At 46.2% G+C, this 25,635-nt stretch overlaps 1 protein-coding gene across 5 annotated transcripts in view; it reads left to right on the top strand.

Annotated features, from left to right (window-relative positions):
* The window catches only part of Ttc39c (tetratricopeptide repeat domain 39C), a 156,302-nt gene that overhangs the window by 36,310 nt on the left and 94,357 nt on the right, over positions 1-25,635 (top strand). The window contains exon 1 of one of the 5 annotated variants that reach the window (XM_030250615.1): positions 23,921-24,631. The exons of 3 other annotated variants lie outside the window; for them this stretch is intronic. Coding sequence is in view for 1 of the 2 variants with exons in the window: in NM_028341.4 (NP_082617.2) it covers positions 24,474-24,631 (158 nt within the window). In the remaining variant the exon portion in view is untranslated. Of the gene's footprint in view, positions 1-23,920; positions 24,632-25,635 lie in introns of those variants that run through there. One more of the 5 variants, NM_028341.4, reaches the window with a different exon arrangement.

Here is a 25,635-nt window from a genome sequence, read left to right on the forward strand (position 1 = left end):
TGAAAAGGTTTTTTGTTTTTGTTTTTCCAGGGTGGGGGGAGGAGTTGGTCTGTGTCATTTGTTAAAAGTTCATCTAAAAATTTTAACACATATATGACATGTCAAAAGATTCCCAAGGAAGATTGGGTACAAATATATACATTAATGTTAAGTTAATATAAAAATGTCTGCTATGACATTTTCATAGATGCCCAACAAACACTTGTAGCATCCATAACAACAAATGTCAAAAAAGTTAGAACCCTGACACACAGACCTTTGTCTGTCTATGTGGTGCAGGCGATCAAACCTACAGCCTGGCACTTGCTGAGCTACTCAGTCAGCTGTGTCCCCAGCTCATAGCCATCTTTTATACATCAAGTAATTTAGTGGACACTCACTTTATGGACATTGAACTTGCACTTGTTTGACATGTATGAAAATGAGAAAAGTAAAGTCACCATGAGTTTCTGTTAAGGCTCATGAAAAGCTCAGAGTGCAGTGCCCAGCTGTGAGACTTGTGTAAAGCTCAGAGTGTAGCATCCAGCTGAGAGACTTGTGTAAAGCTCAGAGTGCAGTGCCCAGCTGTGAGAATTGTGTAAAGCTCAGAGTGCAGTGCCCAGCTGTGAGAATTGTGTAAAGCTCAGAGTGCAGTGCCCAGCTGTGAGACTTGTGTAAAGCTCAGAGTGCAGTGCCCAGCTGTGAGACTTGTGTAAAGCTCAGAGTGTAGCATCCAGCTGTGAGACTTGTGTAAAGCTCAGAGTGTAGCATCCAGCTGTGAGACTTGTGTAAAGCTCAGAGTGCAGCGCCCAGCTGTGAGACTTGTGTAAAGCTCAGAGTGCAGTGCCCAGCTGTGAGACTTGTGTAAAGCTCAGAGTGTAGCATCCAGCTGTGAGACTTGTGTAAAGCTCAGAGTGCAGCGCCCAGCTGTGAGACTTGTGTAAAGCTCAGAGTGCAGTGCCCAGCTGTGAGACTTGTGTAAAGCTCAGAGTGCAGTGCCCAGCTGTGAGACTTGTGTAAAGCTCGGAGTGTAGCATCCAGCTGTGAGACTTGTGTAAAGCTCAGAGTGCAGCGCCCAGCTGTGAGACTTGTGTAAATCTCAGAGTGCAGCGCCCAGCTGTGAGACTTGTGTAAAGCTCAGAGTGCAGTGCCCAGCTGTGAGACTTATGTAAAGCTCAGAGTGCAGTGCCCAGCTGTGAGACTTGTGTAAAGCAGAGTACAGCTTCCAGCTGTGAGACTTGTGTAAAGCTCAGAGTGCAGCGCCCAGCTGTGAGACTTGTGTAAATCTCAGAGTGCAGCGCCCAGCTGTGAGACTTGTGTAAAGCTCAGAGTGCAGTGCCCAGCTGTGAGACTTATGTAAAGCTCAGAGTGCAGTGCCCAGCTGTGAGACTTGTGTAAAGCAGAGTACAGCTTCCAGCTGTGAGACTTGTGTAAAGCTCAGAGTGCAGCGCCCAGCTGTGAGACTTGTGTAAAGCTCAGAGTGCAGCGCCCAGCTGTGAGACTTGTGTAAAGCTCAGAGTGCAGCGCCCAGCTGTGAGACTTGTGTAAAGCTCAGAGTGCAGCGCCCAGCTGTGAGACTTGTGTAAAGCTCAGAGTGCAGCGCCCAGCTGTGAGACTTGTGTAAAGCTCAGAGTGCAGTGCCCAGCTGTGAGACTTATGTAAAGCTCAGAGTGCAGTGCCCAGCTGTGAGACTTGTGTAAAGCAGAGTACAGCTTCCAGCTGTGAGACTTGTGTAAAGCTCAGAGTGCAGCGCCCAGCTGTGAGACTTGTGTAAAGCTCAGAGTGCAGCGCCCAGCTGTGAGACTTGTGTAAATCTCAGAGTGCAGCGCCCAGCTGTGAGACTTGTGTAAAGCTCAGAGTGCAGTGCCCAGCTGTGAGACTTATGTAAAGCTCAGAGTGCAGTGCCCAGCTGTGAGACTTGTGTAAAGCAGAGTACAGCTTCCAGCTGTGAGACTTGTGTAAAGCTCAGAGTGCAGCGCCCAGCTGTGAGACTTGTGTAAATCTCAGAGTGCAGCGCCCAGCTGTGAGACTTGTGTAAAGCTCAGAGTGCAGTGCCCAGCTGTGAGACTTATGTAAAGCTCAGAGTGCAGTGCCCAGCTGTGAGACTTGTGTAAAGCAGAGTACAGCTTCCAGCTGTGAGACTTGTGTAAAGCTCAGAGTGCAGCGCCCAGCTGTGAGACTTGTGTAAAGCTCAGAGTGCAGCGCCCAGCTGTGAGACTTGTGTAAAGCTCAGAGTGCAGCGCCCAGCTGTGAGACTTGTGTAAAGCTCAGAGTGCAGCGCCCAGCTGTGAGACTTGTGTAAAGCTCAGAGTGCAGCGCCCAGCTGTGAGACTTGTGTAAAGCTCAGAGTGCAGTGCCCAGCTGTGAGACTTGTGTAAAGCTCAGAGTGCAGTGCCCAGCTGTGAGACTTGTGTAAAGCTCAGAGTACAGCTTCTAGCTGTGAGACTTGTGTAAAGCTCAGAGTGCAGCGCCCAGCTGTGAGACTTGTGTAAAGCTCAGAGTGCAGTGCCCAGCTGTGAGGTTAGAATGCCACCCTCTACACCCCTTGAGGTGCTGTGAGTGAAATGGGAAATCAAAGTTCACTTCTCATAAGTATTTGAAGAATGTCACAATTAGCAGTGGTATTCTGAGTAATTGTTATACTGCATAGCCAAAAATCTTTTAAAAATGAAGTGACAACCAGTTCACTTATCTTGAGAAACAGCTTGGAAAAACAAACTCCATTTGCTGTGTGTTTTGAGGGTCCTGTGACATCATTCACTCTAATAGAAAGCTTCATATGAGTCAGAAACAAAAATTACCATGGGTCTTTCAAGTAAAGTTTTTTTTTCCCATTTTTTATTAGGTATTTAACTCATTTACATTTCCAATGCTATACCAAAAGTCCCCCATATCCACCCACCCCCACTCCCCTGCCCACCCACTCCCCCTTTTTGGCCCTGGTATTCCCCTGTACTGGGGCATATAAAGTTTGCAAGTCCAATGGGCCTCTCTTTCCAGTGATGGCCGACTAGGCCATCTTTTGATATATATGCAGCTAGAGTCAAGAGCTCCGGGGTACTGGTTAGCTCATAATGTTGTTCCACCTATAGGGTTGCAGATCCCTTTAGCTCCTTGGCTACTTTCTCTAGCTCCTCCATTGGGAGCCCTATGATCCATCCATTAGCTGACTGTGAGCATCCACTTCTGTGTTTGCTGGGCCCCGGCATAGTCTCACAAGAGACAGCTACATCTGCGTCCTTTCAATAAAATCTTGCTAGTGTATGCAATGGTGTCAGCGTTTGGATGCTGATTATGGGGTGGATCCCTGGCTATGGCAGTCTCTACATGGTCCATCCTTTCATCTCAGCTCCAAACTCCGTCTCTGTAACTCCTTCCATGGGTGTTTTGTTCCCAAATCTAAGGAGGGGCATAGTGTCCACACTTCAGTCTTCATTCTCCTTGAGTTTCATGTGTTTAGCAAATTATATCTTATATCTTGGGTATCCTAGGTTTGGGGCTAATATCCACTTATCAGTGAGTACATATTGTGTGAGTTTCTTTGTGAATGTGTTACCTCACTCAGGATGATGCCCTCCAGGTCCATCCATTTGGCTAGGAATTTCATAAATTCATTCTTTTTAATAGCTGAGTAGTACTCCATTGTGTAGATGTACCACATTTTCTGTATCCATTCCTCTGTTGAGGGGCATCTAGGTTCTTTCCAGCTTCTGGCTATTATAAATAAGGCTGCTATGAACATAGTGGAGCATGTGTCCTTCTTACCTGTTGGGGCATCTTCTGGATATATGCCCAGGAGAGGTATTGCTGGATCCTCCGGTAGTACTATGTCCAGTTTTCTGAGGAACCGCCAGACTGATTTCCAGAGTGGTTGTACAAGCCTGCACTCCCACCAACAATGGAGGAGTGTTCCTCTTTCTCCACATCCTCGCCAGCATCTGCTGTCACCTGAATTTTTGATCTTAGCCATTCTGACTGGTGTGAGGTGGAATCTCAGGGTTGTTTTGATTTGCATTTCCCTGATGATTAAGGATGTTGAACATTTTTTCAAGTGCTTCTCTGCCATTCGGTATTCCTCAGGTGGGAATTCTTTGTTCAGTTCTGAGCCCCATTTTTTAATGGGGTTATTTGATTTTCTGAAGTCCACCTTCTTGAGTTCTTTATATATGTTGGATATTAGTCCCCTATCTGATTTAGGATAGGTAAAGATCCTTTCCCAATCTGTTGGTGGTCTTTTTGTCTTATTGACGGTGTCTTTTGCCTTGCAGAAACTTTGGAGTTTCATTAGGTCCCATTTGTCGATTCTCGATCTTACAGCACAAGCCATTGCTGTTCTGTTCAGGAATTTTTCCCCTGTGCCCATATCTTCAAGGCTTTTCCCCACTTTCTCCTCTATAAGTTTCAGTGTCTCTGGTTTTATGTGAAGTTCCTTGATCCACTTAGATTTGACCTTAGTACAAGGAGATAAGTATGGATCGATTCGCATTCTTCTACACGATAACAACCAGTTGTGCCAGCACCAATTGTTGAAAATGCTGTCTTTCTTCCACTGGATGGTTTTAGCTCCCTTGTCGAAGATCAAGTGACCATAGGTGTGTGGGACCATGGGTCTTTCTATCTGAGACTTGGCTGAGCAAGTTTCACTTAAAAAAACTATGTGTGTGTGTGTGTGTGTGTGTGTGTGTGTATGTGTGTGTATGTATATATGTGTGTGTGTGTGTATGTATGTATCTGTGTGTATATATATGTGTGTGTATATATGTGTGTGTGTATATATGTGTGTGTGTATATGTGTGTGTGTATATATATGTGTGTATATGTATGTATGTATATGTGTGTATATATATATATGTGTGTGTGTATGTTTTTGTGTATATATGTGTGTGTATATGTATGTGTATTTGTATATATGTGTGTGTGTATATATTTGTGTATATATATATATGTGTGTGTGTATATATATATGTATATATATATATATACATATACATATATATATGAATATATCTATTTGTATGTGTGTCTACATGACCATACGTGCACATATATGTTTGGGTGTACATGTGGAGGAGAAGGTTTCTATCTAATCCTCCTTCAGAGCTGGAGTTAGAGGTGTTTGCAGGATGCCTGCCCTCTTACATGAGTGCTGGGATCTAAATCCAGTCTTTATGACTGTTCAGCTAGGGCCTTAACAGCTGGATCATTTCTCCTGTCTCCTGAGGAAAATTTACATTATTAGGTCCATGAATCTCTAAAAGTTTCTGAAGTTGTAGAAAGAAAACAGCAACAGCAAGAGATAAATGACGTTTAAAACTTGGTAAACAATCTGTCCATGTAAAATGTTTTCATGATCAGTCCTTAGGTATTTTGGCCTAAGACAGAAAAAATGTAATTAAATATATTTTTTAATAAACACCACTTTGAGCCGGGCGTGGTGGCACATGCCTTTAATCCCAGCACTTGGGAGGCAGAGGCAGGTAGATTTCTGAGTTCGAGGCCAGCCTGGTCTACAAAGTGAGTTCCAGGACAGCCAGGGCTATACAGAGAAACCCTGTCTCGAAAAATCAAAAATAAATAAATAAATAAATAAACACCACTTTGTTTTTGTTTCTTAGTGCTCCTCTTTTGAAGTAAAATAGAGACAATTGCAATAAGTAGCGGCCATTAGACCGTGTCTCTATAATCAGTGAGTTTGGCAGATATTGTAAAAGCACTTGGGAAATCTGTTATGAACTTTAAACAGAAAACAGAGAGATCTTTGTATTTGTCTAGGAATTTAGAGAAGCAAAGAGAACTTAAACCCAGGGCGTTCCTTAGCCTGATTTGATACCACATGCTTCTCTGTATCACCTCCCTGCCCATCACCAGGGCTCAGGCCGACAGTGATGGCAGGAAGTCTCCCCATTCGGCCCTGGTCAGGGTTTTAGAAGCCTGTCACTGCCTCTGTGATGGACATGCGGCCTGCTGTGCTGTGCTGTGCCTTGATGGCTGTGGTGCTTGCTCAGAGAAGCTATGAAAGGCCTTGTGGGAGTAGACCTTGGCCTTGGTTGCACTAAGCCGTCGCTGGAGAACTTGGCAAACGCTGATATCTGCACTCTACCCTCAGAGATTCTGATTCATTCGTTGTCTGCTGTTGTCCTGGATGTCAGCAATCGCAGAGTCTGAGGATGCTCCAAAGTTTTCTCAGGACACTGATTCTAGTGTCCTGTGTAGGTAGATTTGTACGGTCACTTCTGCAGTTAAGACCCAAAATGGCCATCGACCTGAGTCTCCTTTGCACTGTGCCATCATGGCATATATCACTCCTTCTGCTTGGAGCTGTGGTCCTCAACCCACATGATGCCTTGAATGACCAGTGGCTCCCATAGGTTTGCATTGTGTGCACACAAAAAAGTCCCTAGGTGCTGGTGCTTTTGGGGGGCAGTTGTGAAACCCTTGAGATAGAGCCTTGCTTGTGGAAGTGTGTTGCTGGGGGCGGGCTTTGATTGTGCATAGTCTTACCTCACTTCCTGTTTTCTCTCGGTTTCATGTTCTGCTCTCATGTCTGTCACTTGCAGCCATGCCCCCCCCCTCCCAAAGATGGACTCCTATCCCTCTGGATAAGCCAAAATAAATGCTTCCTTCCACAAGGCCCTTTTAGTCCTGGTGTTTCATCAATGGGAGCCTGCTTTCAGCCTGCCATGATTAAAGTGCTGTAGAAATGGGCTCCTTGAGTGGATGCTCTTCTAGGCTGTCTTCTCATCAGCGCTTGAGGCCCACCATGCTGCTGTGGAGATCAACAGTTCATTACATCTTACCGCTAGATGGACTGTAGTTTGGGATGACTACGAATAAAGTCCTGTGCAATTGACCTGGGGATTTCTGTACAGGAACCCAAGGTTTTGTTGTTGGACAGCATGCCAAGTACATGCCTGGCTTTTAAAGAAACTGCCAAAGTTTTCAGGAGAATCAGTACTAGCTATATATGTGGCATTCACTTTCTCCATATTCAAGCCTCTAAAAGCCTCCTTAGATAGAAGTGGTAAAGAATAGAAAGTTCCTGCCTATTTTAAAGCAAGTTGCTTGGGATAGGTCTATGCTCTATGGTTCTTTGCTCTATGACCCAAAGTCAGCTGGATGGCCTTGAGCTAACCCACATAAAACTGAAATTGTTCAGTCCCTACAGTCTCTACTGACTTGGCTTGGAGCCTTTCCAATCTTGGCTATTGAGGTGGCTCTGTGTGTGTGTGTGTGTGTGGGTGAGTGTGAGTGTGTGTGTGTGTGTGTGTGTGTGTGTGTGTGTGTTTGTACCTGAATGTAAAATGTGCAGCCCCAAGTCTCAGTCCCCCAAATCAGAGATTTTTCTCTTTTTTTTCTTTTCTTTTTTTCTTTTTTCTTTGGTTTTTTTAAAGACAGGGCTTCTCTGTTTAGCCCTGGCTGTCCTGGAACTCACTTTGTAGACCAGGCTGGCCTCAAACTCAGAAATCCGCCTGCCTCTGCCTCCCAAGTGCTGGGATTAAAGGCGTGCGCTGAGTGGCCAGGTGTACCACTGCCTGGCCAGAGATTTCAAGGACAAGGTTTTCCTAGGAACTGACATTTGTGATTTCATGTTCTGTAACATTTGAGAACGTTTGTTCCAGAAAGATCAGGGCTTCAATTCTGTGTCTCAGGCTATCGGTGAAAATCCTCTAGGAAGAAATTGGATTTCAAAGATATTGCCTTGAACCACTTTGGGGCAGAGAAACCATTTGTTCTCCTTGAGGGATGTGGCGAACAGCACTGGATAAGGCAGGATGCTGCAGGGTTTGTACACATGCTGTAAGGGTTTGCTCTTAGCTCCAACAGAGTCTCAGTGTGGGTTGCGATTGCTGATGACCAGAGAAACTTGGGAGGAAAGGGTTTATTCAGCTTACACTTCCACATCACCATTCAATCACTGAAGGAAGTCAGGACAGGAACTCAGAGCAGGACCATGGAGGCAAGAGCGGATGCAGAGGCCATGGATGGGTGCTGATTACTGGCTTGCTTCTCATGGTTTGCTAAGCCTTCTTTCTACCTTAGAGAACTCAGGACCAACTCAGGAGTGGCACCACTCACATTTGGCTTGGCCCTCCCACATCACGAACTGATTAAGAACATGCTCTGCAGGCTTGTCTACAGCCCAGTCTCATAGAAAAACATTTTCTCAATTGGTGTTCCCTCCTCTCACATCACTCTAACGTGTGACAAGTTGACACAATGTTAGCCACCACACAGAGCAGGGCTAACAGAGAAGCATGACTGTGGTTTAATAGTTTTAGTGAATAAAAATATTGTTGCACAACTGTGCCACAATGATTTGAAGCAGTTAATATGGCGACAGTAGTGCTCGTTTAGGAATCACTGATCCAGCCCCAGGCTCTTCCTACATGCTGGCTCTCTTTATGTTTACAATGCAGACAGCAGGGAACATTGTCTTCTGTATTACAGGAGAGGAAACCTGCTCTTCTGGACCACAGGGCTAGTCATTGACAGGCTGTTTTCCCTTCTGAAATGCCCTGCTTATTGTCCTTGTCTGTTCTATACTGTAGTAATTACTTACATGGTTTTAGAAACTCACGAGCCTCCCATCAAAAGAAAAGAAGCAGAGGAGAAGGAGATTGAGGAGGAAGCAGCAGCAGCAGCAGCAGTGATTTATACCTAGGGCTGGGGATGTGACTCCATGGTAGAGCACTTGCCCAGCATGTAGAAGGAAGGCCCTGGGTTCCATCCCAAGTCCTGCAAAAGACATAGGTAGGTAGGTAGAAATAAATAGATAAACAAACAAACAAACAAACAAATGTGTGTGCATATCTGTGAGTAGTTTAACCATCTGTTGGCATTTGTGTGAATGTTACCAATCCCTTACTGAAATTGTATTTTGAATTATTTCTCTGGTATACTTCTGGCATTTGAGCTGTAGATATCTCCCTGGTTTTATAGACAAAGAACTTAGCTTTCTGAAATGATAAGCTATGCATGGTGCTAAAACTGATTTCTATCTTGCTCCTTGGGAACCTGTAATTATGGGGAACTAAGTCACACCCTTTGAGTACACATGAGGCCTTTGTCCATCTCCACAGCTGTCTTCACTTGCTGACGTGAAATACCTGTTGTTTCCTAGCCTCCTTTCTGAATCATCTTGGATGGTTGCCTTGATTCTCTGAGGGCTTTGTGACATAGCTGATATTTTCATAGCACACCCAGCCCCACTGGTTCTGTGCAGTTCTCTGTGTTTGCACCCTAGGTAAATTGAGAGCTGTGGGCACATGGATCTGATGAAATGGTTCCTTCTCTTTCCTACCCACATTCTAAACTGAAACCTCTATCCAGGGCTCCTAGGTTTCCAGGACTAGGGTGGAGAAGTCATCTGGACATTAGCGAGGGAAGCAGAGCCCGAGGCAAGCTTAAAGCAGAAGCCTCTGTGCCCGAGAAGCGAGAGCTGGCTCAAACACAAGCAGGGCTTGCCGTGCTGGTCAGGACGATGCACACATGCCACCCATTGTCAGGCATGCCAGTTCCTCTGCATGGGTCCTGTGGAGCCATAACAGTCGTTCATGGAGAAGATGGCAGAAGTGAGTTGTTTCGGTTTTAGTGGTTTTGTTTTTGTTTTTGCTTTTGCATCTGAATCTCACTGGTCAAAGCTGTTTCTTTTGAAGTCAGATGTCCTTCAGTTTAGGTCTGTCATTTTTTGGCCTTCAAGTTGCCTTAAGGAAGTTGTCTTCTATGCTCCCAGCAAGGAGAAAGAAAGGAAGGTAGTATTTTTTTTGTCCAGAGAATAAATCTTTCTGCCATTGTAATAAGTCAAATCAAACCCAATTGAAAAAGTATAAAAGCAGGTTTATTGGGAGCAGTTCCTAGGCCAGTTCACAGGCCCCAGAGAATGAGACCAGAGAAGTACCACGCCCAGGCTGAGGTGAGGGGGTTTTATAGATCCTAGGCAAGGGGTGATGACCTATCAGCCAGGAGCTGGGATAGTCCCATATATGGTCTACAGATGAGCCCCTAGGCAGGCACTCTTAGGTGGGCTGGTAGGTTACATCAGTTGTCAGAACTGAACTTCCTGGTACTATTCTTTTGTTCAGAATTTTCCAGTATGGACAGGGTTGGGGGAAAGACAGGAGGAACAGGATTTCTGAGATAATACAGGGGCGAGCAAGAGGCTCCAGTGGAACATAAGGTTACATCTACATGTTGAGGGAGGCAAGCATTCCTGTAGCAGGGACTGGGCTCCAAAGTCTATAACTCCCATGAACTGTGTACAGGCACAGCTGGTCTGAACATGTTGGAGGCTGCATCCGTTGATGACAGCAGAGATGGGGTGACAGTGGGAAGGCAGGCCTCTCCATTGAACAAGCAGCCAGGACCCCAGAGACAAGTGGAGGAAAGAAGTTGAGGGTGGGCACAAAGCTGAACTTTAGAGCATCGCCCTATTCAGTTCTGGGGTAAATGGTATCAGTTGGAGCTCTTGATTGCAAGTTACCTTACAGCAGAAAAGCATGTGCTGGGTATACAGGTGAGGGGCTTTAGAGCCTGGAAGATGACCTTAGAGAACAAGCAGTAGTCATTACAAGAGCAAGCAGCAGAGCCACTAACTCAGCACCACAGTGAGAGAGGCTCAGTGAGAGAAGCCGAGCCCTGCAAGAGCAGGCAGCAGAACCATTGACTCAGGGCCACAGCACAATAAGAGACCAGAGCCTTGACCACACCCCAAGCTACTCCTCAGACTCCACAGACTTGATTCTGAAATAGGACAGGGGCTTTGAGCTTGTGATGGACTTAATTGTGTCCTCTCTTCCATCCCAACATGTCACAGTCAAGTGTTCCCATGTCACCTTATTTGGAAGTAGGGTCTTTGCCTGTGTCATCAGGTTAAAGTGAGGTTATTTGGGTGAGCCCTAATCCAACATGACCTCAGGAAATGGCAAGCAGTAAATATATGCTCTTCGGGCAATTTGTGGTACATTTTAGGGGCAACCACAGAAAATGAGCTCAAAAGCCAAGAAAAAAAAAGGAGGGAGGAAATGAATGAGGGAGGAAATAAGAAAGAAGGAGAGCCAGAACTGGCTAGTTAGCTAGATGATTGACTGATAGATGATAGATAGATAGGGGTAAGTAGATGGATACATGAATGGATTGATGGATGGGTGGATGGATGGATAGATAGATAGATAGATAGATATCCTGTTAAACTCTGCACATTGCTAGTGCACACTACCACCCCCATTTCATTGGCACAGCTGATCTTGTAGGCACAAGACTGATGCAGCCACCCAGGGCTCTGACCTCAGAAGCTTCCAGCACGCGTGTGGTTTAGTCCTTGCTGCAGTCTTGATGTTGAAATTCTTTATAATTGTTTAATGAAATAACTGTTGTTTTCCGTTGCAGTGAGATAAGTCCCACACATTGAGTGACAAGTCCTGTCACTTGGATGTCACAGCACTTATGCAGATTAAGTAGACTTTAATCAAAGTTTGTGTTTGGTGGTGACAAAATGGAAGCTGAGACCCAAAGCAACTCAATCAGGGTCAACAGAACTAGCCAGAGATGCATCCAGAGTAGAGGCCTCTTGTGCAAAAACCCTTTACTTTCAGCTCTCTTCGCAGATTCCAGAGCTCTCGACCCTGTCAAGAAACTGAGATTTGCACAGAGAGAGGTAAAGGCTGTCTGCTGGCTGTCACTCAATGTGGCATGTGAGAACTGGCCAGCATTTCTGCATGAGCCTTGTCCCTGGCCACCTGGTCAGGAGGTCCTTTCTCCATCCCATCTGGCAGTGCTGTTTTATGGCAGGTTATTTGATCAGTGTTTCTGTTAGGAACACTATCCAGCAGAAGCAGGACTCTTGCCTGCCTGGATCCCAGGCTACCTTGTTTGAGTTTAGATAGAACTGTTGACCTCAGGCCCCTGAATCTATGCTGACACTGTTGGTCATGGTTGATGGAGTCAACCAGTAGACCTCTTCCTTGGTTCTTGTTATCCAGCTTTGTATTCTTCCCATGAGAACCCAACCCTCTTGTCCGTGTGGTATTCTTAAGATCTCTTAGCTTACACCCGTGCTTCCCCATGTTCTGTGGGTTCAGTGGGTATGTCAGCCTCGTCCTTGTTCCTTTGATGACTTAGTGTGGCCATTCTGAGATTGGTTAAGGGGTTGCCATGTGATACAAACAGAACCAATCAGAATCTCCTTTGGAAACTAGCTAGAAGCTGGAGTTAGGTCTCTCTTCCTCTTTATAATGGGAAACCATGAAGGATGGTGGCTAAGAGGAGAAAGGAAACTAAATGACAGAGGACAGGATCTAGATGTTAAAGACTACAATTTGACAAGATTTTAAATGATGGCTATCATCTCATGGTACCAATAGAGACCGAGTTGACTGACCAGTGGTCATTTAGAGTTTTGAGGGCTTGGGGTGGGCAAAGAAACTCAACTGCTACAAAGAAATTCCTTTTTGCCACAGGGCGGCTCTAGTGCCATTCTTGGGATATCTTACTTACAATGTTTAGGGGCAGTCAAGTGCTTTTGGCATTGGAGGCAAGGTTGCTAATGGTTACTGTAGGCAGCTCTTCTGTGTATCCCAGGGTCTTCCTCTATTGGTCTCTATCTTAGTTCTTGAGGTAGTTTCTTGCTAAGATTGGAGCTTACCAATTAGGCTAGACTGGTTGGCCATCAAGCCCCAGGGCTCTGCCTGTCTTTGCCTCCCCAGTACTGAGGTAATAGTCCTGACCTGACTCTTTTATGTGGGTTTTAGGGAATTGAACCTAGTTGTCATGCTTATCTGGCAAGCACTTTCCTGAGGGAACCACCCCTGCCCCCAGTGAGTTCTTCAGAATAAAGGAGTACTCTGTCACCTGCTTGCTCACTGTAGGAGAGCAATGTCACCTCAGGAAAGAAGCAGAGTCCTGGTGTCCCTTAGTGGACGTCTGTCTCCAGGCCTGCTGGCAGCACAGCCAATCTCTGGCTGAACAGTTCCTGTATGAGCCTCTTTGAGTTGGGTTTGGTCACTGAATGGAGACAACAGTAACAGGCAGAGGGACGAGGAGGGTTTTGATCCTCCGCACTTGCCACCCATAAACCTCGTGTCTTCTTCACATGAAATTAGCCCTTCATTTCAAATCTTCTCTCAGCTCTGACTATGGTATTCTCCTGCCTCCATATCTTCTTGGCACTTCTTTGGCCTGGTGGCCCAGTCCAAGGCACAGAAAGCTCTGATAGCTCACTAGCCTCATTTCAGGCTACTTGTGTCCAGAGCAACTGTGCTGAGGATTCTGGTGTTTTTGTAACACCGCTCATGCTGGGCCCTTTGTCTGGAATGTGTTCACTACCTCAGATTCATCAAACACCTGCCAAGAAGAGAAGCCTTTGATAAACCCTAAAGTAGATAAATGGCTGTCTTCTGTGTCCTGGAAACGCACAGTATAAATCTCTGGTATTTGACCATCTTACAGTAAGCCATCTGCTTGTGTGTATCTCTCACCTCATAGACTAGAAACTTCTCAAATCTGTGGGTTAGATCTTACTCATTTTCTGCCATACCTGGCACACAGTGACCTATTTCTTAGTAAATGATACAATTGAGATCAACAATTGAGATCTTGGTCATAGGTCAAATATGATTGCCTTTTGCTTTGCCTTTTGAGACAGGGACAGGGTCTCATCAGCTCTCCTCCTTCATCCTCTTAAGTACCAGCACAGTCAGCTATTGGATGGATCACAGGGGCCCCAATGGAGGAGCTAGAGAAAGTACCCAAGGAGTTAAAGGGATCTGCAACTATATAGGTAGAACAACAATATGAAGTAACCAGTACCCCCCGGAGCTCGTGTCTCTAGCTGCATATGTAGCAGAAGATGGCCGAGTCGGCCATCATAGGGAAGAGAGGCCCATGGGTCTTGCAAACTTTATATGCCTCAGTACAGGGGAACACCAGGGCCAAGAAGTGGGAGTGGGTGGGCAGGGGAGTGGAGGGGGAGGGTATGGGGGACTTTTGGGAGAGCATTGGAAATGTAAATGAAGAAAATACCTAATTTAAAAAATACTCCAAAAAAAAAAAAAAAAAGAACTGGGAGTCTTTATGATTCATGGGACCAGTAAGTCATCTGAAGTGACCTGGGACAGCCCACCATTTGTATTTTGTATCATTCTTGAGTGACCCCTGGCGCCTCTGTGACTCTGCTCAACATCTGTGTGAAAAGATTCTTTTTAAAAAGTTTGTAAATGAGAGTTTCCGGGGCTGACTTCAGTGACTGAGTAGAATATGGAATGTTGCAGGTCCAGAGTCTAATTATAATTCTTCGACCATCTGTCTCAGACCTTAGACCCTGACTGCACGTTGAAAAATTTTTTGGAATGTATTAACTAACAGTGCCCTAATTTTCCTCCAACCAAAAGGCTCAGTGCCGTCAGATATCATTCGGCCTATAGCTGAGATCTCTCTACTGTGCTACAACTGATACTTTGTTCCCACAGTATATCTGCAAAGTGCTGTGACCTGTCACTACCCTTGTTCTGTTACTAATACTCCATGGCGCTGTGTCTGTGTGGGAACGTAGTTCTGTGTGTTTCTGGGGCATGGTCGCTCATATCTGGCCCCAGAATGAGCTTTATTATTCTTTGAGGTGTGAGCTGAGCTTTTTCATGGATAGTTTAAGCATTACATGTGTTTCTGAGTTGGACAGAGAAAACAGTGGAACTGACTTGTAGAACTGTTATTTGCATGTGGCCATCTTATTCTTGGAAACTTCAGGTAAGGGGACAAGAAAATCTACTGGCTAGTGGGAGGGAGTCATCTTCTAAACAGCAGACATCCCTACTTTTCAGAATCCTAAAGGAGATAAGACTTGCTTGGAAGGCTTCAGGTTTTAGGTGCAAGGGGGACACGGAGTCAGATTGTCCTCTTGAGTAAGAAATTATTGGAAGAGTTATTAATGCCATGGGCATACTGACAGCATGGTGGAGACTTTGAGGAGAGTTTAGTCCCATGTGGCAAAGGTGGGGCCAGTCCAGTGAAGGGCTTGGGTTCTATGCCATGATTGACAGTCTGGCAGGGTGGAAGGAGGGAGGCTGTTAACCCAGGCAGGACCTGGATACAAAACCAACCGAGGGGATGGGAAGAATAAAAATCTAGAGAAAGAGGTTAATGGGTGAGCTTTAAAATGTGTGACCTTGGCTAACATTCCCGAGCTGACCCCATAGGGTATTTGTCCTTTGGGCTGGTTTTGGAGGTAGAGAAGCAAGCGCCTGTGGTGTGTGGGCCTCTAGGCCCCACTCTGTGGGTATCAACCACACTTTTATTTTCTCTTGATCCTTTCACACTATACCTTTGTTCTTCCTGTTTGTGTCTCCGAGGAGATGGCGGGGTGAGGAGGGCGAGGAGAAGTGAAGAAACTTGTATTTTTAGCCCTGACACAGCAGAATGTTCTGAGTCTTCTGTTATAAGCACATTTAAAAATAAACGTCAGGTCTTGGAAGTGAAATAGTTTCTTAGAGTCCATGTCGTCTTTCCTTCTTTAGTGTGGGGCTTATCTTCTGCCTGCTGACACCTGAGTGGGCTTCCTTTAAACAGCAGATATGTGAATCACTCACTAGCCAGCAGTACACCTAGCTCCTGTTGGTCTCATGTGGCTCAGGCTGACTTAAAGCTGGAGGATGACCTTAAACTTCTATTCTCCCTGCCTCCACCTCCTGGAGTACCAGGGTTGCAGGGGTTCACCACCATGCCCCTTTATGCAACTCTAGGGACCTAGCCAGGGCTTTGTGCATCCAGACAGGCATGTACCAGCAGAGCTGCATAGCCTTACCCACTTCCCTCTTCCTTCCCCTGCTTTGGTGCTAGGGATGGGACTTAGGCTTCCCACAGTCTAAACCTGTACTCCACCACTAAGCTCCACCCCAGCTCCAGAGTGGAGACTGTTAAGACGTAGTATGAAACTCATTCATAGACGGAAGGGCAGAATGTGCACCATCATCTGGAGTTTAACAGCATAACCATTTACCTGCAAGGACGTGAAAATGACTAACCTGCTTTCAGTTACTTAGACTCCTCCGTCCATGTGAAACCGGCTAAAGGCATACTAAGGTCAAAGATCCCATGGGTGTAACAGGGCACTGATGTTGTCAGGACAAAGAAACTCTTTTTGATTGGTTTTAAGGCCCTCCCCACAGGAGACAGGTGATTATCCCATAGTTCTAACTAAGAACAAATAGTTGAGTAACACACAGACCCCAGGGTAAAGTTCCTGCTATTATTCTAAGTGCACATAGTATCAAACTACCTCTAAATTCTACTCACAGGTTAGTGTGCCTCTCAGCTCACCAGAGAAATAAGTTTGTGCAGAGAGTGGGTGGTGGTTAATGTAGAAACTCCTAACTGGTCAAAGCCCAGGGAGTCGGACTACTGAGTGCTCAGTGGCAGATGGGATGTCTGTATAACCCCACCCTCAAGGTTCCGGACCATGATGGAAGAGAGCGTGGAAATATTGGAAGAGCCCAAGGGGAGAAGACTCATACAGAACAGTGTCCTCTGAAGTGACAGGACCATGCCACATGATGACATGGCAGCTGTGGCTGACCACACACAATCAAGCAGTAGATGATAGGGACGGGGCTGTCTTCACTGCTTTCTGCTGCTGTATAAAAACACCATGACTGAGGCAACTTATAAAGAGAGCATTTAAGTTGGGCTCACGGTTCAAACGGGTTAGAGCCCCTGACCATCAGAAAGCACAGTAGCAGGCAGACAAGCAGTCAGGCATGGCACTGGAGAAGTAGCTGAGAGCTTGCATCTGACCCACAAGTGTAAGGCAGAGAGAGTGAACTTGCTGGGAATGATGTGGGCTTTGAAAACCTCAAATCCCACCCCCAGTGGCATACCTCTTCCAACAAGACCATACCTCCCAATCCTTCCTAAACAGTTCTACCAACTGAGGACCAAACATTCAATTATATGAGTGTATGGGGGCTATTTTTATTCAGGCTTCTACAGGGCCCATGATCCTCCACCTGTAATTGAGGAGCTATAGATAGTTGATAGCTTCTGTGGAGGAAAATTCAGTTTTTGTTAAGGGTGTAGCCTGTGGTAGGTCAACCATGCTCCAGAGGATGGCCTCACACTCAGGAATTTATGGGCATCACAAATTGGACTTGGTTACAGTAAAAACAACAACATAAAGCTGAGGCATGGGGACATGCAGGTGGATCTGGAAAGAGTTAGAGAAGGAGTAGGAGTGAATGTAGTTAAGATACGATTTATGAAATTCTCAGTTAAATATACTGTTAAATAAAACATCATTAAGTATCAGTGTATATGCATTTATTATAGTCATTTAGAGAGATAATAACATCTACTGTCACATTTTAATCAATGACAGACAAACTAACAGAATTCCCACAAGATTATATGGAGCCAAATTAAAAACCCTGTCACAGATGGGCAGTGGTGGCACACACTTTTAATCCCTGCACTTGGGAGGCAGAGAAAGGCAGCTTTCTGAGTTTGAGGCCAGTCTGGTCTACAGAGAAACCCTGTCTCAAAAAAAAAAAAAAAAAAAAAAAATCAAACCAAACAAACAAAAAACCCTGTCACCTAGTAATGCCATTGTGGTTGGAAGGCTGTGGTGGGGCTGGTATAAGCAAACTGGTTCAGATGAATTTAGTTGCATAACTGTTTGCTGTTGTGCTCAGTACAGTACATGGAGCATGTGTTGGCTGCCTGGGAAGAGGCTTTAGCGTAGGCGTAGCAGGAGCCAGGGTCATGGAGCTGTACTTGACCAATCCTGAGATTCCCTCCGAGCACAGCCCTGTTCTTGGAAGAAAGCATAACTGTAAGACTCTGACCAACTTGCCATTCACGTGTCTTATGACATACACAACATTTTGCAACAAATGAATGGCTGGCTACGTCTGTCTCTTTGGTGTAAGATTTCCTAGGGTAAGGATCTTCCATGAGATGTCTCATTTTGCTAGCAATTATCCCTGTTCCTGATACAGTGGGAACACTCGAGGAATGTACTGTAGAAGACCAAGCGGCAGATTCCTCTGCTGCAGGATTTCTGTGCATTGCATTGATAACACTGCATTACCTGCAAAGAGAGATCAACTGACTCCTTATCACAGGGAAGTTAGCCATACAGCTGAGAAACCTGGATTGCTAAGCAGAAACACACACACACACACACACACACACACACACACACACACACACGCACACGAACACACACACACACACAGGTCATGGGTGAGGCGGTATTCAATTTCCAATGTGTCTCTTCCTTACAAAGATAAGGTATTATGGTGCAAAATATTTTAGCCATATTAGTGTTTAATCTTGATTGTCAACTAGATGGACTCAAGAGATGCCCATGCAGTGAGTATAGCTCGTTTCTGGGTGTACCTGTGAGGATATTTCCAGACAAGAGTAGAGAGAAGAACCTCCCTTGAACGCCGTTGATATGGTCTGACAGGCTGGTTGGGTGGGGTAATTAGTTTAAAAGAGGAAGGAGGAGGAAACCAATTAGTGTAAACATGTAACTCTTTGAAAGCATTTCCTCCTTTGAATTATTTCTCCTAGGTATTGCCACAGCAACAAAAAGCTACTTTTACATAGTAGTCCAGCCTGCCTAGCGTGCATGAGCCCAGTTGATCTATAACACTAGTAAGGGAGCAATGTCATATGTTACCTGCTCCTTACCAAACCCTTCAGACACAGTCAAAAACATTAACAGGGCTACACAGACATTGTTGGCAGCTGAATATCTATGGGGCCCCAAATTTGATCCTCAGTATCAATAAAACCTGTAGGTGGCACAGTCCTGAAATCCTAGCACCTGGAGGTGGAGGCTGGAGGATCAGGAGTTCAAGGTCAGCCCCAGCTGCTAACAAGTCTGAGGCCTGCCAGAGACAGAGAACACTGTGCTTGTCTTTAAAAAGAAAAAAAATACATCAATGGATTATAAAAGCAGGGACTGTTCAGATCCAAATGTAGATTTGTTTTTACATGTTTAGTATACTCTGAAGAAATTAGGACTTCTTTCTTGGGCTGCATTAATAATAGCAACTAATAACAATGTTGGTATTAGAAATAGTTTGACTTAAGTAAGATGCATCTGGTTTTTAAATTTCATAGATTTTTCTTTGTGCTGGATAACACTGCTGACAAGCAAAAAAGGAACACTGTTCCCCCTCAGTGACATGCCATTCAAGGGCTGGCAAAGGGGCTCTCCCTGCTTAAGCTATTGAGCTATGGAGGGTACGGTGCTAGCTGGAGCAACTTCAGCATGAAGAGAGGTTCTGAGAGAAGGGATGTATGGGAGTGGCAAAAAGAACAACTCAAGTAAAATTGTGGATCCAAGCCGGTGGCCTAGGCTCTGCTGAGATGGCTTTCCAGACTGCTCGAGTGATCTCTTTCTGTTTCTCTCTCTCTCTGTCTCTGTCTCTGTCTCTCTCTGTCTCTCTCTGTCTCTCTCTGTCTCTCTGTCTCTCTCTCTCTCTCTCTCTGTCTCTCTCTCTCTCTCTGTGTGTGTGTGTGTGTGTGTGTGTGTGTGTTCTGTTCTTCTCTAGACAGCTTTTTCTTGCTATTCTGAAAACTGGTTGAGTGAGACAGCTCTCTCTGCTAGTAAAAATTCTAAAAGCTATCTGGATAGCTCATGGGTTTTCTGACCTAAGTCAGAAAAGCTGTTATAAAAAAATTATTGGATCTTCCGACCAAGTCAGAAATCCTGTTAAGAAAACTTTCTTGAAGAGCTGTTTTTGCTCTCCAGAGATCTCCAGACAGCTCAGCTCTCCCTCGAGAAAGTTCTATAGAACTGCTGTCACTTTCTGATAGCTCATCTCCTTCAGACCAAGAGCCCAGCTTTTTATTTACATATCAATTCAGTTATTTAGTTATTCAGGTTCCCTTTTGATTATCCTTTGAATCAACAGCCCTTGACCCCAGCCCTTTGATTCTTAGGAAACAGCAAGCACACCTTTTCTTTTAACTTTGCTGTGTTCCAGGCTGACCTTCTACTCAGAAACGGCCTGCCTTTGTAGCTTTCTGGCTCCTTCCTGCAGCTGCGTTTGCTCTTTTCCATCCATGAACCCCCTCATATACTTCATATTGCATCTTATTTTTTGCATAGTTGAGAAATTATATATTTTTGAACTCACATGTTTAGAGTACTTTTCCATAGCCTTAAGGACTGTCCTGAAAGTCCCAACATTTATCATTTTGTTGAGACATAGCCACACCCTCAACTCCTGGACTCATCCTGTTTCTAATTATCATGGAGTCATTAATGTTACATTCCTCAGAGGACCATGAAAATATGTACATTATTACACAAACAAGCCTCAAACCCACAGCAGCCATGGACTCTCATGGAGGCTCACACCAGGGCCTTGTCCCAGGGGCAGGAGCCATGTCACTCTGTACCCAACAGGGCGCTTGGCTCTCCCTCATTCTATAGAGATAGAATAAACACCCGGCTAAGCCTTTCTGATGTCCGTTAGGGATTCCGTTTGGGGACAGCACAAAAGAAGGTGTCTGGAAGGGATGCCTTCCTGTCCTATAGTCATTTCTCTACTCCACAGGGCTGCTTAAGTGACATGCATCCAGCTAGAGAAGCAGCCAGGTGGACCCTCCTGGAGTCACCACACACTCCCCTCCTCAGAGGCAAGCTAGTGAGTACTGCTAGAGAGAAGAAAAAGACGACTTGCCACAGTTTCCCAGTACTGAGCCTTGAGCTGCCTTGCCTTCTGATTACAAGCAGCTCACCCAATTTTACCTCTACCCTCAGCCAAGTAAAAAGGCTGTGTGTTTTTCTACCCTCCTTAGAAATTGACATTTGACGAACTGATTACAGATTTATAAAAAGATAAACAAAGACATACTGTTTCTATTGTTGGTTTTACCAAAAACTGTTTTAACAGGACTAAAAAACAACTAGGTTTTCTTAAGGTCCTTTTGTAGAATGCTGTCTTCCGATTGTAACAGCCATTGCCATGTTAATTAGAGCAGCCCTGGTGATACTCTGTCATAGAAGGGGACCGTGTTATACCCTTACCTGAGCCACGGCCCTATACACATTTCCCCCAAATCCCCTTTTGTATGTGATTCTGAGTTGCGGGTATCTCCTGGTGTCAGAAGATGCTAAAATACATGGCTCACAGGAGGCTGAACTGAATAGAGGAGTCTGTCTGCAGTTATCAGGAAGTGACACTCGGATGATGTAGCCACTAAGCATCCACATGGCTGAGGTGGGGACAGAAGGGAAAGCTGGGTGTTTGGCCACAGGTTTGGAGCTCTGGATATGCCCTCATTCTGGAAACCCCCTCTATGAACCAGCAAATTTGTTTCTCCAAGGCAGATTGAGTCAGGGGTTTCTGTTATTGTAACAAAGTGACCACAGCAGTGTGTGATGAAATAACACTTGCAGTTTCGTTTCTAGGATGATGGTAGATGCAGCACTGTCAAACATTGGCCAATCGCACTAGGGGTTTGTAGAAAAGAAATGAGCAGTTTCCTCCAGTTCTAGCTTTCCTTCTCTTCCTACCCCACCCCAACCCCCACCCCCAAGTGCTGAAGGATGCGCTCGGGTAAATCCTATCTGGTGCAGTCAAGTGCATTGAAGACCCTTCATTTTGCAGGAGAGTATATGAGTCCCAGGGAGTCAAGTGTATGACACCCTGCTAATGTTACTCATCTGGATTTCCCTTTCTTGTCAATGTCCTATAGTATGCATCATGACCTTTTAAATATCTCTGTGAACTGCTCTTACTGTTTATCAAAGATAGCAGTCAACCATAATTCCCCACCTGCTAGGAGAAGGTGCAGGCATGAGCGACCTTTGGAGCCACAGCTGCATAAACGATCTCTTGGGATTTGGGGACTGCCTTTGAATCCCCTTTACATTGGGGATTTACTGAAGACTAAACCTCCAGTGTCATAATGGGGAGCAAACTCTCTACTGCTGAGCCCCACCCATCACTTTTAAATACTCTTTATATCTTTTACCACTGAGCAGATTTCCAAGTGTCTGAGTATAATGCAAAAACTAGCCTAATCATTTTGTATCTGATTAAATCCTACTCTGTGTGTGTCTAAGGTGTGTTACACTGTGAATTTCTCCCTCTGTTTATGCTGGGGAGCAGGACAGCTGCTCACCCCAGTTGTTCAAGAGTGTCCCGAAGTTTGTACAACCCTTGAGATAAAACTAGCCCCAAAGGATAACTTTGACCTTTCTGATTCCTTATTAACTGCAGAGCCCCAAATACAACTTGTGTCACAAATTCCTTGAAATTCTTTTTCTGTCTCTCTTTCCCCAGCTATAAATGCAGCAGAAGAATGCGCTCTGTCCCCTTCCCCAGGTAGGAGAGGGACAGCTGACTCCCATTTTGACATTTTGACATTGTCCTCTTGGGTCACCTCTCTTGTTGCCTTGCTTGTGCAAGGACTTGAGGTGGAAGGCTCCACGTGTCCAAAGTCCAGGCAGCCTGAGCAAGGGAAGCCATGGCCAGGCTGCTCAGCACCGAATGCCGTAGATGATATGAAGCCAGGAACCTCATGTGGACTTACAGTCCCTAAGATCTATCTAATGACTTGCTCATCAAAATGTATGCACACCCAAGTTTATTAAAGAAACCCTGTCTTCTGTGTCATTTGGGATCTGCTCTCTACTGGCTCAGTGGCTACAGAGCCCTCAGCATCCATTCTTATCAAGATGTCATTCAGGTCTTCTGGAAATGTCATTAAATACACTAAAAAAACTAAAGAGGTTGCAGTCTGAATGTCACTGAAGGTCAGTGACAATGCTTACAACTGAAGTCAAAATTAAAGGGTCAGTTTGTAAAGTCCTCTCAGCATGAGTGACGTGATTCCTAAATTAGATATTATTTTCAGGTGGACATGTATTTATTTTCTTAGTATTTATTTAGTAGTTAGTATTCCAGTTTCTTGTTAGGAATTTGTTAGCCCAGCAGAAGTATCTGAATGTGCAATTACACAACCCAGAGGCCGAAGCAAGAGACTGCAGTGAATTCAGGACTAGTTGGGGCTACAGAGCAAAGTCTCAAAGAATTGGCATGATCTTACAACAGTTGGATGGTACATTGTGTTTGAGGCATGGGCCTGTTGTCCTAGCTAGGTGGGAGGTCAGTCAGGGTGACTGAGCCCAAGAGTTGCAGGCCAGCCTGAGCAGAAGAATCCTGTAAAAAAGGAGAAAGAGAAGGCTGCAGCTGAGCACTGACCACTATGGCATTACTTTTCTGTGTCATGGATGAGCATGAGATAGGAGTTAGATGGTCTTGTAAGGAATGGTACAGATAACAAAGCTAACATTTGTGATGAGTTTAAATTACAGTGCGTTTATGTGCATTTGTACTTAGCTCACTATAATGTTGGATGTTATATTTGGGGTGATGTCTAGATCTGAGTATGAATGGCTTTGAGCCCTTCAGCAGGGAAGTTTCTTCTATTTAAAGTGAATGAGCTCTTTGGCAGGGAATATAGTCCATTTCGGCATTAACATAATCTTAGTTGTAACAGTATTGTTTAACGGCTGCAAAAGTAAAGGAGAGAACATTTTTAAAACCCATAAACCGATTTTTTTTGTGTGTGTCTAAATGGTGCACGCAGAAACCACCAGCTCACCATCAGAAGAGAGACTCTAACTCTGATTAAATCATCACCCTTGGTGTTTTGCTGACATTTGCTTATATAAAAACCACAGCTTTTCTGTTTCACTGGCATGGGAGTATAGTCGTCAGGGTGCTAAGAGAACACACCTTAACAGCTTACTTCTTAGCTTTTAAACATTTAGCTACGTGGCATATGGATCCCTATCTCTCTCTGGAGCTAATGGTGGTGGTGGGCCCTAGCAAGCGGTCCAGGTTCTGGAGGCCACGCCCCTGCCGCCCAACTGCTTGAGGATTGGCTGCTTTGGGCCTGGTGGGGGCCGGCTGGGATCCGGACGAAGTTGGGAGTGACTGGCACTGGACTCCTAAGGGTTCTGACACGCGTGGCCCAAGCCAAAGCCACCTGGGTGTCCAGCCGCGCTCCGTCGCAGCAAACCAGGAGTTCTCTGACCCCGAGTTAAGCTCTCCTGCCCCTCCCAGTGCGTCCAGGGTTCATCCTGTCCTGGAGGGTTGGCCATTGGGGCCTCCCGTGGGTGTCCTCAGCCTGGGCGCTAGCCTGGGGGCCTCTGGGGCCGGTTCCGGGGCCTGGAGGGGCTGCAGGAAGCGGAGGTAGCTCGGGACGCCTGGATCGAAGCGGGCGCAGACACCCGAAACGGCTGGGGTGGCCGCGAGCCGGCTGCTGAGTAATCCCGGGCGGCGGGTGGGGGCGGCCGGGCGCCCACGTTCCCCGCGCCGCAGCCCGGCGGCGGCTCCGCCTTCGCGTCCATCCCCGCCCCCTGCCGGCTGCTGTGCTCTGCTCCCCGCAGGTCGGAGCCGGGCTCCGGGAGCGCGGGCCGCTGCAGCCGCCTCCTCCGGCACCTCGCCTCGGCCCACTCGAGGCCTCGTGTGCCCATGGCCGGCTCGGAGGAGCAGTGGCCGCGGCGGAGGGAGGACGGCGACCCGGACGCCGCAGCGGCGCCCCTGCAGGACGCGGAGCTGGCCTTGGCTGGCATCAATATGCTTCTCAACAACGGCTTCAGGGAGTCGGATCAGCTTTTCAAACAATACAGGTGACTCCGGCTCCCCTGACTCTCTGCCCCGCCTGCGCGCACCGGGTGGTCACTTCGCGACCTGTGGCTGCTCTCTTCCCTGCTCCCCTTCGCTTCCCAGGGCTTTATCTGCAGCCTTTGCCCTGCGCCTTGGCCCCATCCTCCTCCCCACCCCATCCCCCGCCGCGCTGACCCTTCCCTCCCTATGACCGCAGTACGGCCTCACTTTCCGCCCTCCGAGGGGTGTCCAGTATTTCTCCACTGCTTTCAAGCTGTCGCCTGGTCTCCCACCGCGCATTGGCCCAGGGGGCTGGCTGATGCATTAGAGGCAGCAGCGAGCCTGGCACTTGCAGGGTTGGGACTCTGGCTCGCGCGCTGTCGGGGCAGCCAGCCTTTGTGACCTGAGCACAGCCCACTGCACCCTTGCCAGGTCCTTGTGTGGCGCTCTCCTTTGTATATACCCCGACACTCCCGGTGCTTTTGTTATTTAAAGACAGTGTAGTGTATTGTCGCTCTGAAGAGGAACTTAAAACGTTTCAGCCCAAACTCTCATCACCCATCTCTGCCTCATCCTTCTAAAATCAAGATGAGTTCTGATGCCTTTCAAGAGAGCCGATTTATTAAGAATTATCTAGTAAGAAGAAAATAGAGGGATTTAAAAAATACGGGAGAATGGAAGGGGAATCACGTGTGTTGCGTTAATTTTTGTTTGCTTTTGAAAATTAAGCTCTAAGCCCTGTTGTGAAAGAAGCCTTGGGAACTCAAAGCATCCAGGTGTTCTGCTTCAGAAAGCAAGCTGGCTTACCTGAGAGCCTGCCTGGCCATCAAATGCCTAGTAGCTGTCCTCAACATGTTTAAGGGCGGCTACCACAGAGTTTCTTCAGGCCCGTAGTTTAGATTGAAATGAGCGGCTCCCAGTGTGATGGGATGTAGCTGTGATGGAGAAAGAGTGTGTTGGTGAGGAATGCTTAGGCTTTAAAGAATGGTGGTTGCCACCAAGCCCACTCACTGCACTCCCACCGCAA

The sequence above is a fragment of the Mus musculus genome, chromosome 18, assembly GCF_000001635.26.
Source record: "Mus musculus strain C57BL/6J chromosome 18, GRCm38.p6 C57BL/6J".
NCBI classification, from domain to species: domain Eukaryota; kingdom Metazoa; phylum Chordata; class Mammalia; order Rodentia; family Muridae; genus Mus; species Mus musculus.